Here is a 17273-nt window from a genome sequence, read left to right on the forward strand (position 1 = left end):
AGGGTATCAGGGGGCCGATGCACTGCCCCTCGAGTGAGCTTTCCCCTTGCCTTGCTTGATGTTCGGCCTTCCTACATTTTCTCCTGCTGCTCTGAGTGCATCGTGGGCTTCTTGGCTGGCTGCTCCTCTTCACCGACCTTCCACCAAATCTTCACGTTGCACTCATCTCGGTCTGTCCTCTCCCTTCACGATTCTCCTCCCTGAAACGTCAGCGCCCGGCAGAACACCACCGCATCTTGTGGTCCTCGCCACTGCCCCGAATCCCCGTCGAGCCTTTTCTGCTGCTGCCAGACTTCTCCCCTTGGAACTTTCGCTGCTATTCTATAATCAGTGATCTAAAACTAAATTCATCTCCCTACCAAGAATTTTAGCCATCTGACCTCCCTCAGTATCTTTACATATATCATCACTCTGCCCCCAGATCCCAGGAAATTCCGGTCCTTCTGATGGTTCTGTCGACATCTCTACAACCTAGGTTTCTTTCTTTCTTTCTTTCTTTTTGGCTGTGTTGGGTCTTCGTTTCTGTGTGAGGGCTTTCTCTAGTTGCGGCAAGCGGGGGCCACTCTTCATTGCGGTGCGCGGGCCTCTCACTATCGCGGCCTCTCGTTGCGGAGCACAGGCTCCAGACGCGCAGGCTCAGTATATTGTGGCTCACGGGCCCATTTGCTCCGCAGCATGTGGGATCTTCCCAGACCAGGGCTCGAACCCGTGTCCCCTGCATTGGCAGGCAGATTCTCAACCAGTGCGCCACCAGGGAAGCCCCTACAACCTAGGTTTCTGCTACCACTTCCATGATTCTACTGCAAGTCACCATCATCTCACACTTCGATGAAGCCAAAAACATTTCGCTTGAGGTGTGTTCATTCTCTGTCCCCTCCAACCTATCCTTTTCCTTTGCTGTCAAGTTAACCTTCACAGGCCATTTAGATCGTATCTCTGCTCAGTTCTAAAAGGTTCCTTACTGCCTAGTATCTTAGCCTGGTGGTCAAGGGTTTCCTGTCCTTCCACTGCTTTCTTCCAGGGACCCATTTAAAAAAAAAAACAAACTTATTTATTTATTTGGCTGTGCCAGGTCTTAGCTGTGGCACATGGGATCTTAGTTGCGGCACGCGGGATCTCGTTCCCTCACCAGGGATCGAACCCAGGCCCCCTGCATTGGGAGCACGGAGTCTTAACCCGTGTTTAAGACTGGACCACCAGGGAAGTCCCTCTAGGGACCCTTGAATCCATTGGTTCTCAGGTGTGGGGGGAGGAGGATTTCATCCCCCAGGGAACACGTGGCAATCTCTGGGGACATTTCTGATTACCACAGTGGGGGACAGGAGTGCTACTGGCATCTAGTGGGAAGAAGCCAGGGATGCTTCTAAACAACCCACGATGCCCTGGATAAGCATCTCCAACAAGGAATGATCCAGTTCAAAATGTCAATGGCACCAAGGTTGACCGACCCTGCTTTAATCAAATTGATACTTGGTTTTAATTGTCTTTACATACTCCAGACCCCTATTCCAAATCTCATCTATCCTAAATGCCTCTCCTAACTGAGAAGGACCCGAGCCTGAAGTGACTTCCTTCAGAATTCTTATGGTAAATGTACACAATTATTCTGGGAATCAATCACCCATTATCCTAAAATGTCTTCTTCTGCTATTCTAAATTGTTTACATTTTTCTCATCAACTTTCCATGGATTTAATTTCTCAACTAGATTGTAAGCTCCTTTAGAGCAGAATTCTGATTCTTTGTGCCGTGAACACAGAAGGCACTCAAATTTTTTGTGGGTTTGACTGAGAATAAATAAGATATAACAGGAATAAAAATAAACGTTTTCAAAAACAAGCCAGCACAAATTAGCTTAGGGAGGGATGAAGTCTCTCATTTCAGAAATTAGCGAAGAATTTCCAATCTTCTATGGTTCTATCGTGTGAGCCCAGCCTAATGACCTGCATTTTTCTAAGACCCAGACTGTATTAAAAAGCTGCAAACTGGAGCTAAACTGTACTTTTGCAATTTCTTCTTCCACGTCGCTGCAAGGATCTCCCAGGTTTAAGGACAAGTGTTTACCGTTCTCAGTCTCCACACCCTTTCACTCTGCCACCCTGAGTCAACGTTCTTCAGGAGCACAAAAGGCTGCTCCACTATTAGGATCAGCATTCTTCCACGTGGGGTCGAATCATTAGCGTCTGGGGCGGGGGGCAGGGGGGAACACTTCGCATCACCTGATTAGAATAACCTGAGTTCCTTAAAATGAAAATGTTCCGCTATTAAAAGACGAGAGCTTGATGGCTGGTTGCTAGCCTCCAGCGACTCCCACAGAGGGGAGCAGAGCTCTTTGGGGCCGTGGGAGTTATTCTTGGGAGGGGGGTGGGGGCGGGGCTGGGAGGAAGATTGGGAGGAGGAAGGAACGACCTGGGGGGACGGTGTCAACACGGGAGAACTCTGTTCCAGGAACAATGTCAGGAAACGTGATAGAGGGAACGAGCTGAACTGTCTAGCGAGAGACCCCTGGCGTCTCCATCTCAGGTGGGAAGAGAAGCCCGGCGACCCCACGAGTGAGGTGAGCGGGGCGAGGCCCGGAAGCGCGGTAAGGCTCCCGAGGAGACGGCCGAGGGACCGCGGAGAACGGGTCAGCAGCAAGGGAAGGACCGCGGGCGTCCCCCCAGGAGCCGAGCGCAGGGGGGCGGCGGGGGCTCTTCGTGAGGCAGGTGAGGCCCCGCCGGGGGCGCCGACCGACCCGCGGGGATGGGAGCGGCCGGGCCGGGGGCCGGGACCCGGGGCCCGGGGCTGACCTGCGGGTCCCGCGGCGGCCGGGGCGCGGCCGAGCCGGCCTGGCGGAGGCGGGCGCAGTACTGGTCGGTGGCCTTCACGGCGCCCACCAGCCCCTCGGCGCAGCGGCGCATCTGGCCGATGGTGTCGACCGCCTCGATCAAGTCGCGGTACCGCTCGCCCACCATCTGCCGCAGCTCCTCCTTCTTGTGCTCGATCTCGGCCCGAACCTGGCGCTCCAGCCCGCGAATCTCCTCCGCGCCGTGGCTCTCGAAAAGCGCCGCGGGGTCCCGCAGATCCAGCCGCTTCAGAGCGGTGGAGGCGGCCGTGGCCGCCATGATGGACCCGTCAGCCGCCCCACAGGCTACTTCCGCCCGGCGGCCATCTTGGTTGGGGGCGGAAGCGCTTCCGGCCCGCTGAGGGCCATGCTTGTTCGGGGCGGCCGAGGGGCGGGACCGCCGATGGGCGGCACTTTTTTAAAGGGAAACTGTGTGGTTGTTGGATCGCTAAGGCTGGCGGTTCCTCTGCGGGTCCAGCCTCTAGCGGACCTGAAGACCCTCCCAGCGCGGGTGGAGCCTTTCCAAGTCGGAGGTAATTATAATCAAGCGCCCGCGGTCTGATTGTAACGCCTTCTCGTGATGCTCGTGTCCCTCACTAAGTCTGTCGCGGCCCCGGGACAGGGGTCCTTCTCCTGAGACGGCGCAGTTGCACTCTCGGCCGGTCCCCTTCCCCTCGGCTCCCTCGGCCGCCCCTGTGTCCTGGCCCGGCTGGGAGCCGGGTGGGCGCACAGAGCTGACCGTAGGTGCTGGACCCTCACCCCTGGCTCTCGGCGTGCAGCCTTCTGGGGCGTCCTTGTTATTCGTTATTTACTCTGGTCATCCACCGAATGCAATGTTAGGAAAAGGGAAGCGTGAGTCCGTTTTTGTTCATTGGAAAGTAACTTCATAGATGCTCTGGACCGGGCCTGAGCGCCGGGACAGGCTGTCCCTTAAGGGGTGTGTGCCCGCTCGTTTGCTTCTGGTTTTCTTTTTTCTTTTTTTTTTTTTAAACTTTTGGGTTTATTTATTCATTTATTTATGCCTGTGTTGGGTCTTCGTTTCTGTGCGAGGGCTTTCTCTAGTTGCGGCAAGCGGGGGCCACTCTTCATCGCGGTGCGCGGGCCTCTCACCGTCGTGGCCTCTCCTGTTGCGGAGCACAGGCTCCAGATGCGCAGGCTCAGTAAATTGTGGCTCACGGGCCCAGTTGCTCCGCGGCATGTGGGATCTTCCCAGACCAGGGCTCGAACCCGTGTCCCCTGCATTGGCAGGCAGAGTCTCAACCACTGCGCCACCAGGGAAAGCCCCTGGTTTTCTTTTGTTGTTGGTTATTTCTTTGGCGTTCTCGTTTTGTGTTTCAAACCAGTGTTATACCATTAAGGATGTTTCCCCGGATATAACCTCACACTGGCGCCAGTCTGGAGAGGAGGGTATTGGGCAGTGAGGAAACGGCCCAAATGCCTGAGAAAACAACGCCTGGGGGTGGGGCAAGGGGGCCGGGTTGGGGGGAGGACGCCTAACACTGACTCAGTGATAATGAAACTTGGAGAGTGTGGCCTGTCTCTTCTAAGAATTTCCAAGATCCTTCATTTAAAAAAAAAGCATTTATTATTGAAGATTTCATATCCACACTAATGTGGAGAGAATGGTATAATGGGCCCACCAGCTGGGTTTTACACTTACTAAGTCACAGTCAGTCTCATGTATATCCCTATCCACTCCCTCTCCTTCCCACCACCTCCATTATTTTGAGGTGAATCCTGTAAATAAACCATTCATTTATAATATTCTAGTTTACCTCACAATAGCCTTACGATCTAGGGAATTTTACAGGTGGATAACCTGGGCCCCAGAGAGGCAAACAGATTTTACTCAGTGTCATTTTCAAAGCCTGTCCACAAAATGCTCCCATACACTTCAGCCCTGCAGAGTAGGTAGGAATAATTATTCAATGCATGACAAAAAACCAGAGAAGCTTATTTATTCCTGCCCAAGTCACATGGTTACTAAGGGACAGAAACAGCCCTTAGACCTAGAATTCTTTTTTTTTTTTTTTAATAAATTTATTTACTTATTTATTTATGGCTGTGTTGGGTTTTCGTTTCTGTGCGAGGGCTTTCTCCAGTTGCGGAGAGCGGGGGCCACTCTTCATCGCGGTGCGCGGGCCTCTCACTGTCGTCGCCTCTCTTGTTGCGGAGCACAGGCTCCAGACGCCCAGGCTCAGCAGTTGTGGCTCACGGGCTTAGTTGCTCCGTGGCATGTGGGATCCTCCCAGACCAGGGCTCGAACCCGTGTCCCCTGCATTGGCAGGCAGAGTCTCAACCACTGCGCCACCAGGGAAGCCCCAGACCTAGAATTCTGAATTCCTTTTCTACTTTGTCACACAACTTCCCACAAACTCAGAGCACTCCCTGGTGGCAGGGTCTGCACATTGCTGTCACTGCAGTGCCATTCTGTAGGGACACTTGTTGGTGTTTGACTTCCCAGCACCTGCAGAACCTCTTTTCTGTGTTTGAGAAAATTACCGCCTTACGGCAAGATCTGTTCCCCTTACAGCTGAGCTGGGATCAGCCAATCAGACACAACCACCTAGGACTTTTTTTTTTTTAATAAAAATACTTTTCATTTATTATTTATTTATTTATTTTTGGCTGCATTTGGTCTTTGTTGCTGCGTGCAGGCTTTCTGTGGTTGCGGCGAGTGGGGGCTGCTCTTGGTTGCGGTGTGCAGGCTTCTCACTGCGGTGGCTTCTCTTGTTGCGGAGCACGGGCTCTAGGCCCGCAGGCTTCAGTAGTTGTGGCACACAGGCTCAGTAGTTGTGGCATGCGGGCTCAGTAGTTGTGGCTCGCGGGTTTAGCTGCTCCGCGGCATGTGGATCTTCCCGGACCAGGGCTCAAACCCGTGTCGCCTGCATTGGCAGGCGGATTCTTAACCAGTGGGCCACCAGGGAAGTCCCACCTAGGACTTTATAGATGGAGAGCTAGTGATGTCCAGGAGCAGGGACAGATGGTGACAGAGGTGTCCCCTGCAAACTTCCAGTCTCCAGGGGCAGCAGAGACACTGAATCCAGCTGCAGCGCTCAGCTGCCAGTGCTGGCGGTGGTGCTGGTGACAGCTGTCGGTGACCACGATGATGTCCTCACCTGAATCGGCCTGAGGCGTGTTTTGACTGGGTTCTGAAGGTTAGCTTCCCTTTGTCCCTGTCTGTTTGCTGAGCCCGGTTCCCCAACTTTCCCAGAGATTCCATGAGTTGTCTGATATCTTATTGATAAATTCCATTTCTTTGAAAAGCAAAAACACTTTCAATTGCTTGCCTTAGAGACCCTAACTGACCCAGACTCCCCGAGTTTCCAGCTCCACAAGAGTTTGGCCGGCCTCTTTCAAATGGCAAGAGAGAGGAATGTCCGCAATCAGCTAGGGTTTGCACGGGGTGGCCGGCACTTGCGCGCACACCTGTCATTTCAGGTAGAGGAAAGGCGAGCTCATCAGCTCACGTCACCGCAGAGTGTGTTCTGAAGGCAGGGCTTTCCCTACGCCTTCTCTCTGCCTCCCTAGCCACGCTCCCCGGCCTGCCCTGAAGATGCCACTATTGCTCTTCTGCTTGCAGATCCAAGTGCCTAACGGAGGCTGCTAGCAAGCCGGCTTCTTGCCTGGGCGCTGCGAGAGCTCTGTGTCTTTGACTCCTTATTCTCCACATCTCCTTGTCCGTCCTCCCTGCATTGAAGAGGCAGCCCTTTCCTCTTCCGCCTTCTGCTTTGTCGCCCCGTAAAACCAGGATGTGGGCAGAGAGCTCAGCTTCAGCAGCTGGGCAAGGAACTGAGCTGAACCAGGGGCAGAGGGGAGAAATAGTCTTTTATTTATTTTTTCTCTCAGGGAGGCACACAGGTAAGAGGCATCTCCTCGTTTTTTGGCCATCTTTTAATTTTGGCTTAGAGATGAGTGCATATGTGTGTAGCGTGTGGCAGCTCGTGATGTCAGATTTTCTTCCTTTCACGTTAAATCTCTTTGGGTAGAATTTTAAGCATCCAGTATTTAAGTTCAGGAGATTACGTGTAGACCCCCCTGGGCTCCTGAAGTCAAACCTAGGCATTCTGCCAGTTATAATAGCTGTAGTTTGGAGCACCACCTAGGCACTCTGCATGTATCTCTAATTCTCGCAATAATGCTATAGCATAGGTGGTCCTACACTCGTTTGATTGGTAAAGCAAGGTTCAGCAGCACCAGGGAGTCCATCTGAGATTACACAGGTAGTCGACGGCTGAGTGTGTCTTCAGATCCCAGTTAGTTTGACTGTACAGTCCTTGATCTTTGTTGTATCGTTAGCTTCAAAGAAAATTTCAGAACATCAAGAGCCAGAAGAGCCAAACAATTCTGAAGCAAAATTCAGATGGTACCCACACTGCCTCCTGCCCTTTGCCTAAAGGTGGGGCTTTACGAGTACAAGCAGGGACTTCCCTGGTGGCGCAGCGGTTAAGAATCCGCCTGCCAATGCAGGGGATATGGGTTCTATCCCTGGCCCGGGAAGATCCCACATGCCGCGGAGCAACTAAGCGCATGCGCCACAACTACTGAGCCTGCACTCTAGAGCCTGTGAGCCACAACTGCTGAGCCTGCGAGCCACAACTACTGAAGCCTGTGTGCCTAGAGCCCGTGCTCCGCAACAAGAGAAGCCACCGCAACAAGAGAAGCCACTGCAACGAGAAGGAGAGTAGCCCCGGCTCGCAGCGACTAGAGAAAGCCCACGCACAGCAATGAAGACCCAATGCAGCCAAAAATAAATTTAAAAAATAAATAAATTTATTTAAAAAAGAAAAACAAGGACAGGCAGTTGGGGGACCCAAGCTGGAGCGGCTCTCCAGTGATTTGGGGGGCAGATGACACGTGGGGTGGCCATGCCTGGGAGCCAAGTTGTCTGCATGCTCGAGGGCTGTCTTTTAAAACTGGGAGCATGTTCTGATAGTTTCACTTTCTCTGGGCCCATCAGCACTGTTATCTCACTCAGAACATTGAGGGGGCGGATTTCTCCCTACTTTTTAATAGAAATATAGCAAGCAAGCCAGCATGATGCCTAAAATAGAATGGTTTTTTGAAAACAGATTTTTGCAGATATCACATGTCCTTCTTTTATGCGTTATGTGGTCTAGCATCTGGACCTTGGCTCCCTGACTAAATGATTCAATAAATATTTGCAGAATGAGTGAAGGGCGTCATACATATATGTCACATAATCACAAAGTATCTGCTCAAAGGACGCATTGGAAAAGGCAAAAGAATCTTTTGTCATCAGTTGCCTAATAGCTGAAATACTAAAAAAGTAAGACAGTTTTCACCTATGTCACACCCCCTTCGATGCCTTGTTTCAATACCTCTTCTTTTAGGGAAGGTAGCTGCGTCTCTGGCCTGTCAGTGTACAGTATGAAGCGTGAACCTGCTGAATCTTACATCTGTCTGTACTTGGATGTTCTTAGAGGGAAGGCTGTTTTCTCATAGGATGAGGAGGGAATGGGGGCTGGGCACACCAGAGGAGAGATGATAAATGGAAGAGCCAAAGTAACTGAGGAAAATTAAAATAAATTTAACTGGGGCTCAGCTAGGAGAAATGGCAAGGGAGAAAGCAAGATGGTAGAAAAAAAAAAACGGAGAGGAGTCTGACAAAAAATTAACAGAAGGCAAAGCAAAGAAAGGGAAATTTGATCTGGTAAAGGATAGACTGTGTCAATAAAAGCCGTGTGAGGGGCCGGACAGAAGATTGAGTTATGCACTGCTGCCCGGTGTGATTGAGACATTTGGTGTTTGCCCTCCCCTTGGCTGACATGCCAACGGGATAAGAGAGCCTCGCGAGAGGTAGTCTTGACATCTTCATGTCAGTGTCTATCAGCCTGTGTCAACTGGAGGTGACGTTTGTCGTAGAAGGGATGGTTATTTGACTTAACTGTTGGCAGATAACTGAGACCCTGCCTTCAACAAATAGCCTGGCAGGCATCACACCTGATAGAGGGAGCTTGGGTGTCTGGGCACCTTGACTGAAAAGGATGATATCGAAAAATCACACTGCAAGCATTTTACCCTTAATTAGTGTGTATTTGAGTACCTACTGTTGTAACTAGCTCTGTGTTGGATGCATGGAGGATATAAAAGGTATCTGATGAAAAGCCAATGATTCTGACACAAGCTCTCACTTCTTTTCAAGTCTCCCACACTGTCTTTTCCCCTTCCCCACCATTCCACCCTAGCTGATGAGCCTTCTCACAGGTATGGAGAAAACAGAAGTAATCAGGAAAGTCCTCATGTTACATCTACTAAATCTAACTCTGGATCTCACCCCTCCCACCTCTCAAAGACCTCACCCCCTTCTCTCTCCTCCATAATTTTCTCCTTCTCAGCTAGATTGTTCCCATTATCTCAGAAATATTCCCTAGTGTCTCCCGTCTTATAAACATGCTCTTTTGTCTCCCAGTCTCCTTCCAGCCCCCGCCCATTTCTCCTTTCCTCATCACAACGGAAGGTCTTGACCTTTGGCCATTGCTGTCTCCACAAGGCGCCTCCCATTCTCTTCTCCAGCTCCATCCATTAGGGATCCTCGCATCATCACTGCATCCACTAAAAGACCTCCCTCCCCATCTTGTCAGTTTCAGTAGTCGCTTCTCAGTTTTTGGACTTTTCAGCAGCGCGGCTGACCTGTCCCTTGTGGACACAGTTGCCTTTTGACTTCTCTCAAGACACGCTCCACTAGCTTTCCTCTTACCTCACTAGGCCTGTCTTCTCAATCACTTTTGCTGGCTCTTCTTCCTTTGTGTGACCTCTTAATGTTGCATGGACCCAGGCTCAAGCCTTAGCACTGGTCTCTTCTTGGTCTTCAGTCCCTGTTAGGTGATTCCATCCTGTCCTGTCGCCTAAAGACCTAGAGGGTTACTCCCGTGGTTCAGATGGAAATTATGATGGCAGTGGAAATGGAGAGAACGGAACAGATGTTTGCAGATGACTCCGACATTTGTTACTCCAGCCCTGTGCTCCTGGATTATATATACATCTAGCCACCTCCTTAGACTCTCCACTTGGATGTCTAAGAGAAGTCTCAAATCTAACACGTCCAAAATAATAGTTCTCTTCCTGCCATCCACCCTGTACTCTTCTCCAAGTCAACCCTATCTCCGGAAATGGTACCACCCAGTCATTCCTGGCTAAAACCCAGGCATAATCCTCCATCCCTCTCTCTCACTGTCCACACCTAATCCATCTACAAATCCTATAGACTCTTCCTCCAAAACAGGGGTTGATGCAATTTAACTATGAAGAGGCAGATAGTCAGTGGGTTCTGCAGGCCCTGTGGTCTCCATTACAACTATCCTACAAGGCCACTGTAGCAGGAAATCCGCAGTAGACAGTAGGTAAATGAATGGGCGTGGCTGAGTTCCAATGACATTTCATTGACAAAAGCAGGCAGAGGGCCAGGTTTGGCCCATGGACAATAGCTTGCTGACCCCAGATCCAAAATATATCCCTGTCCTTTTCCATCTCCACTGTCACTGCCCGAGTCCAGGTCATCAGCTTCTGATCTGAGCCACTCGGATTACCTTTTTTTTTCTTTTAGTTTTTTTTTTTTGGCCACCCCACGTGGCACGCAGGATCTTAGTTCCCAGACCAGTGATCGAACCCGCGCCCTCTGCAGTGAAAGCACAAGTCTTAACCACTGGACTGCTGGAGAAGTCCCTCAAATTACCTTCTAATTCCCCCTGTTTCTACTCCTGTCTCATTAGTGACTCTCCTCACTATAGAAGCAAGCTGAATCTTTCAAAAGTATAAATCAGGCCTTGAGTGTCCCCTGCTTCAAACCTCCAGTGGCTTCCCAGCCCTCTGGGTCAGGTTCCAACTCCTATCAAAGACCTTCAAGACCCTGCATGACCTGGCCCCATCCCATCCCACCCCTCTCTCGCTCTATTCCAGCCTCACTGGTCTTCTTTCTGTTTCATAAACAAGGCTTGGTTCACTCTTTTCTAAGGCCTTTGCTCTGGCTGTTTCTTCTACCAGATCTTCACATGGCGGTCGCCTCCTCTGAGAAGCCTGCCTGGGCCACCCCAATCTAAAGTAGGAAACGTTAACATTTATAAAGCGCTCACTATATGTCAGCCAGTGTTATAAATTCTGAATATGAATTATCTTATTCAGTTCTCACAAAAAGACCTCTGAACTAGATCCTGTTCTTATCTCCACTTTATTGAAGAGGAAATTGGGGCCAAGGGAGATTGTATAATTTGCCCCAAATGATTGAGGAAGTAGCAGAGCTGAGATATAGACCAGGCGGTCTGGCTCTGGGGTCCATGACCTTAGGCACCGCTCTTATTGTCTATGTATTTTTATCATAGCATTTGTCACTGTGTTGTGATTACATCTTCATTTATTTGTGCTTTTGTTTGTTGAGTGTCTCCCCTACAACAAAAAGCATAGATCTTGTCTGTCTTTTGTCTCATCAAATTCCCAGCCTCTAGAACAGTGTCTGACACACAGTAGACATTCAGTACTTGCTGAGTGCATGAACAATAATTTAACTTTGTAGCAAAGTAATTTATTGGTATGCTGACAAATCTGTAAATATTCAAAGTACACCTTACCTTAGAATTCCTATGAAAGAAAGGAATAGATTCATTACTCTAATTTCAGAAATGTTGAATTAATTCATAATCTGATCAGCCCTCCCCTCTCCCCCAAAATATGTGAATTCTTTGGAATTTAAAAAAAAAATAAATGTATTTATTTTACTTATTTATTTATTTTTGGCTGCGTTGGGTCTTCGGTGCTGCACGTGGGCTTCTTCTCTAGTTGCGGCGAGCGGGGCTACTCGTCGTTGCGGTGCACAAGCTTCTCATTGCGGTGGCTTCTCGTTGTGGAACACGGGCTCTAGGTGCGCGGGCTCAGTAGTTGTCGCGCACGGGCTTAGTTGCTCCTCAGCATGTGGGATCTTCCCGGACCAGGGCTTGCACCCGTGTCCCCGGCACTGGCAGGCAGATTCTTTTTTTTTTTTTTCCTGGCTTTTAAAAAAATTTTATTTTATTTTATTTACTTATTTATGGCTGTGCTGGGTCTTCGTTTCTGTGCGAGGGCCTTCTCTAGTTGCGGCAAGTGGGGGCCACTGTTCGTCGCGGTGCACAGGCCTCTCACTATCGCGGCCTCTCTTGTTGCGGAACACAGGCTCCAGACGCGCAGGCTCAGTAATTGTGGCTCACGGGCCTAGTTGCTCCGCGGCATGTGGGATCCTCCCAGACCAGGGCTTGAACCTGTGTCCCCTGCATTGGCAGGCAGGTTCTCAACCACTGCGCCACCAGGGAAGCCCGGCAGGCAGATTCTTAACCACTGCGCCATCAGGGAAGCCCCTCTTTGGGCTTTTGAATGTTACTTACGGAATTAGAATAGACTCCTGTCCATTTAACCTTCTTATTCCCTTATCCTGTTGCTTCTGGGCTATGTATGAGTGTATTCATACACGTTGATACTCCAGGACAGGAGTCCTGAGGGTCAGGATAAGTTCAAGGGAAGGTGGTCCCTTCCAGTGTGGTTGAATGTTTTCAACTTAAGGACAGATCTATAAGAGAAGTTGTTTTCTTACAGTAATCCTGCCCTTGCCTTACCTAGAGAAGTACTATGGCCTCCCAGGCACCCGTAGCTGCCTCCTGAGAATATTCAGCTGTAATGATGACGGTTTGGTGGGATATTTCCCTCTTGGATACAGCATAACTGGAGAAATAGCTTGGGAGGAAGCAGTTTTCAAGTCTACCTTTCCTAGGGATGAGCCATTGTCAGGATCACGTCCCATCCTGGGATTCACACAGCCTAAAATTATAATTGTCAACTAAGGAGGGCTTAGAACATTGAGAGTTCAAAGACTCCAACTGGGGAAATCAGATCCCTGAGGAAACTGCAGGGTTTTAGGAGGAGGTGTGCTTGCAGGAAGCTCTATTTCTACTGGAACGTGAAGTTTGTTTGTTTTTGTTGTATTTGAAGTTGTACTAGGTAAATCAGAAGCAACCTGCTTGGCCCAAGGCTGGATGATAAAAGACTCTGAATCCTCAGGCTCCAGAAAATTTGCAGTTTGGGTATTTGCAAACAGAGTTTTGGGGAAAATGCCACCAGTTGACTAAAATGTATTGAATAGCCTGGGTTTTTTGATGTGCTTTTGGTATAGGTGGCGGTTGTGGAAGAGTGCACTACTTGACCTTGGAATTTGAAAAATCGTGCTGATGAGTTTACATCTTGCAAAGGGAGATCATACAGTTGCATTCTGCATCGGCCATGCCCAAAGCAGAATCTTTGGGTGTTGACCACCTGGAATCCTGTGTGAGCGGGTGGCGCTCTAAGCCTTCATCCCCTCTGCAGCTCCCAAGCTGTCCAATGGTTATATTCTGAAAATCCAGTTTTTCTTCTCAGAATTTAGAGAGTGCTTTTAACGTTGGAAGGCCCCGAGGGCCTCTCAGTTATGCCTGTACCTCGGTGGAAGTTTTAATGAACCTGCTCCAGCTATTCCAATAGACGCTGGGCAGCTTTGAGAGTGCTGGGATCCCGGGAAGGGCGGTGTCTCAGGACGGGCCACATCCTGATTCTCCATCCCTCACCCCATCCGTTCTGCGCCCCTCTCTGGAGGCTGCCCTCTCTGCACTACCTCCTTTGGCCCTCTTGCCTTCCGGCTCTGGTTGAATTCAGCCACGGGAGTGTTCCCGACCAGGATTCTTGGCCTCCTTAATCGATAGAAATTGATCAGAGGCCAGGCAAGAAATTCAGGCAAGGCTTTATTGGGGTCCCTGCTGCAGCAGCGGAGAGTGAAAACAGGTAACAGGTTCCCCTGCTCACTCACCCTGAGGGGGGTTGAGCTGGTTCCTTATATGGGGTGAGGGTGGGGTGTATCCAGGGGTCGGGCCGGAGGGGTGGCTTGGGGGTTTTGCCCACCCCCTTGGTGGTGCTGTGTGCAGGGGGCCTGCACAGTACCCTGCTTTTGCTCCGGACACCCTGTTTTTGCTCCCAGCCCCTCAGAAGTGTCAGTTGTGTTTTTGGTCTCTTTGTATCTTGTTGTTCATAATTTGCCCCAACTGCGCATGCACGCAGTTATTTTTAGTCCCTTATAGTTTCTTTGTATTTTGTTGCTTGAGGAGACGAGTGTTCGGGCGCAAGCAGTGCAGCAAAGGGCCCCAGGTCCCAGCCTGTCTCAAGCGGTGCAGCAAAGGGTTCCAGGTCCCAGGTCCCAGGCTGTCTCAGGAGGAGAGCCAAAGGATGCACTGCGATTCTGGCCGAATTACTTTACAGGCACAGCTCCCGTTGGGTCTTTCCTTCCCCATGGCTTGTGCTCTCACTCGGCTGGTGAAGTCCTCCATCCTTACCTGGTCTCCGGGCTCCTCATCCATCTCTTGCTGATTCCCTGACACCTCCCCATCCCTGTACGCAGCTCCTTCATTACATTCATTTTAGTTAAACCCCTCTGAGTGCGCCATCTGTTTCCAGCTGGACCCGTGAGCGATACAGATGGTCATAGACCCGGAATTAACAGCGTGATCCTCTCCCTCGGATTAGCACCAGGCCCCAGGCCAAACCATGTTTTCACCCTGGAGGAAGAACAAAGAACTCAGATATTTAGAACATGCCGTGAACCCTAAGTTTCTAGAACACTTGGACAATATGAGGCTCTGTTTATGGAGGTGAGACGTTATATCCCTGGTCCATTCGGGCAGAGACTGAAGTTTAGTTAGGCTTAGCTGAGGAGGAAAGCCCTCTAGCCAGAAAGGAACACGCTGTGTAGATAGAAATCATGTAGCACCTTATCGGCAGACACATAATGCATTTACTTTTCTGCACCGGACTTGCTTTCACCTTGCATCACATGGTCGGTTGTATTAGTGCCAGCTGAGCTTTCCTAATGGCAGGATTAGAAGCCATGGTTTAATATTAGCCAATTTTGAAAATGGTTGGTGGTTTAATAACCCAAAAGTTTCTGGTCTTCTCTTGCTGCGATTCAAGGTGAGGGGAATTTCATGTTTACTGGACACCCCTGTGTACCTGGTGATGTGATAAATTATTTAAAATATTTTTTTTCAGCCAGTCTTTACACCACACTGGGAGGTAGGTGGCGTGATCCCTGTTTTGCAGACAGGGAAGCAGGGGCTTGGGAATGTCAGGCCCAGGCTCCAGGTCACACCTCCCATAGGTGGAAGTGCAGTGATGTGGTTAAGAAATCAGGTTCTGGGCAAGTGATGTAAGTACTCTATGCCTCAGTTTCCTCATCGATAGAATGGGGGTAACAGTTGGACCATAGAGCTCTTGTGGTAACTGAATGCGATGATGAATATAAAGTGCTTAGAACAGGACTCAGTGCATCCAGAAGTTAGCTAATTTTCTTTTCTGATTTTAACAGTCTAATTCATAGTTAAGATTCTGTTTTAAGTACCTGGAAATTTTTGTTATGTTTTGATTTTGAGTGAAAGAAATGATGAGAAGGTGATAAAAAGTCATTTTTTTTGACCTGATTTTGAAACTCTTGACATTTCTCTGTCAGTTTTGCTGTCAGCAAAGCTAACATGTCTTTATGACATTTTTAGAGCATCCCTTTCATCATCTGCTTTACAATGACTTAGTCATGCTATTTAAATCAGGTTACAAAATCTGGAAGAAATCAGATGGGACCGTTAAAAACTGTCTGTGAACAAAATGAGACTCACCGGTGGTTGTTTTTAAGCCTTTTCTTTTCTTTTGCTACTGGACAAATGATGGCTAAGACATCTAGGAAATGTTTTGTACACTCTTTTGGGGGCTGGGAGTTTTAAGACAAATTGTAAAATTCTAAAGTTTACAGTTCCGTGTTTTAGGAAACCTGGGGAGTGTGGGTTATGTCACCTAGGACTCTGGCCCATTTTCCTGAATCTCTGAAGTCTTTTCCAGAAGTAGGTGGGAACCGAGGTGAGTCTGCATAGCTGGCCTCTTGAACAAACTTCACCGTAAGTCCCTTAATTGAGGGTGTGATTTCATGTGAAGGTAGTTTATAAAACAGTACACTTGCAAAAATAAATAAAGTCACTAAAAAAATATTTGCTTTCTGCTTTCTAGTATATAGAATCAATTGTAACAGCAAAGATCGAGGTAAATTTATCTGACAGGAAACACATGCAGTTACCAAGGATGGTGCAGCTTATTTGAAAACACAAGCAATATTAGCTATTTTGTCTAAATACTGGACACGCAGGAATGACATATTAGCAAAAATAACCACATTCCGGATATCATGAGAATAGTAAAAATATCTAGCTTCTGTGCACACCTATGCTCGGCATATTAAAACCATCCATCATAGCACATAATTAAAACTGTTTTGCCGTTGGGGCTGCTGAAGGCTTTTTCTGGGTGTCCCAGGTTTCCTCATATGCGTAGAGCATGGAAGGAATTTCTTTATCTCCACCACCTTCAGAAAGGGGGGGCCAGGAACAAAGCTGGGACCTCTCAAAGGAACAGAAAAGGGGGCGAATTGCATGTGAGAGCGTGTGTGAAGAGTCTTCAGTCTCCTTTGATGATGATTGATCTACTGTTTGTCAAAACCTGCTGTTGTTTACGGTGAGTGACAGCTGGGGAGCGATGGATAGATTAACTATGGAAGAGGAGTGAGGATAACTGAGGAAAAATGCACTCTGCCCACTAGACGACCTTCACCACGTTCTAAACGTCAACACCATAACTCCGCACACTGTTCTTCCCTAGTGAGATGGTTCCCAGGCTGCTGGAAGCTCAGACGGAGACTCTTCCTGGGGAAAAAGCTTTCAGATCATTCTGGGTAGTTGAATCGTCTGCCGTTCCTTTCTTTTTGTAAATTTTTATTGGAGCGTAGTTGCTTTACAACGACGCGTTCGTTTCTGCTATGCAGCCTACTCGGGACCAGATAGGGTGAGCTCGGTGGCCCTGTGGGGCTGCGCTGGCTGATTTCCTCCTCCAGACGGACGAGAAACCAGTCCTCGTTAGCAGGTTCTAACTGGGAACCTTCTCCTCCCGCTCAACCACGTATTAAACTGCTTCTGTCTGAGGCCGCGCAGTGATGGAAAGGATGGAGAGACGGGGAAGAAGAATGAACGAGGCCTGGCTCTGGACCATCCACCCGCAGGAGTACATGCCTCTCTGCTGTTTCCTTCAAAATCCGTTCCCAGCCTCATTTTTAAAAAAATACTTGTTTAGGGCTTCCCTGGTGGCGCAGTGGTTAAGAATCCGCCTGCCAATGCAGGGGCATGGGTTCGATACCTGGTCCGGGAAGATCCCACATGCCGCAGAGCAGCTAAGCCCGTGCATCACAACTACTGAGCCCGCGAGCCACAACTACTGAAGCCCACGCGCCTAGAGCCCGTGCTCTGCAACAAGAGAAGCCACCGCAATGAGAAGCCCGCGCACTGCAATGAAGAGTAGCCCCCGCTCACTGCAACTAGAGAAAGCCCGCGCGCAGCAACGAAGACCCAACGCAG

The 17273-nt window shown here is 49.4% G+C and overlaps 2 protein-coding genes across 8 annotated transcripts in view; one reads left to right on the forward strand and one right to left on the reverse strand.

The window, feature by feature from the left end:
* Positions 1–3145, reverse strand: part of COG1 (component of oligomeric golgi complex 1) — a 13596-nt gene extending 10451 nt beyond the window's left edge. For all 4 annotated transcript variants that reach the window (XM_057535250.1, XM_057535252.1, XM_057535251.1 and 1 more), the window contains exon 1: positions 2789–3145. In XM_057535250.1, the coding sequence (XP_057391233.1) occupies positions 2789–3103 (315 nt within the window). In that variant the 5' untranslated portion in view covers positions 3104–3145. The remainder of the gene's footprint in view (positions 1–2788) is intronic.
* SLC39A11 (solute carrier family 39 member 11) overlaps positions 2393–17273 on the forward strand; it is a 426195-nt gene continuing 411314 nt past the window's right edge. The window contains exon 1 of one of the 4 annotated variants that reach the window (XM_057535256.1): positions 2393–2556. The gene's annotated coding sequence lies outside the window, so the exon portion shown is untranslated. Of the gene's footprint in view, positions 2557–3252; positions 3357–17273 lie in introns of those variants that run through there. The other 3 variants (XM_057535258.1, XM_007185595.2, XM_057535259.1) reach the window with 3 other exon arrangements.

This window comes from Balaenoptera acutorostrata, chromosome 20 (assembly GCF_949987535.1).
Source record: "Balaenoptera acutorostrata chromosome 20, mBalAcu1.1, whole genome shotgun sequence".
Classification (NCBI taxonomy): domain Eukaryota; kingdom Metazoa; phylum Chordata; class Mammalia; order Artiodactyla; family Balaenopteridae; genus Balaenoptera; species Balaenoptera acutorostrata.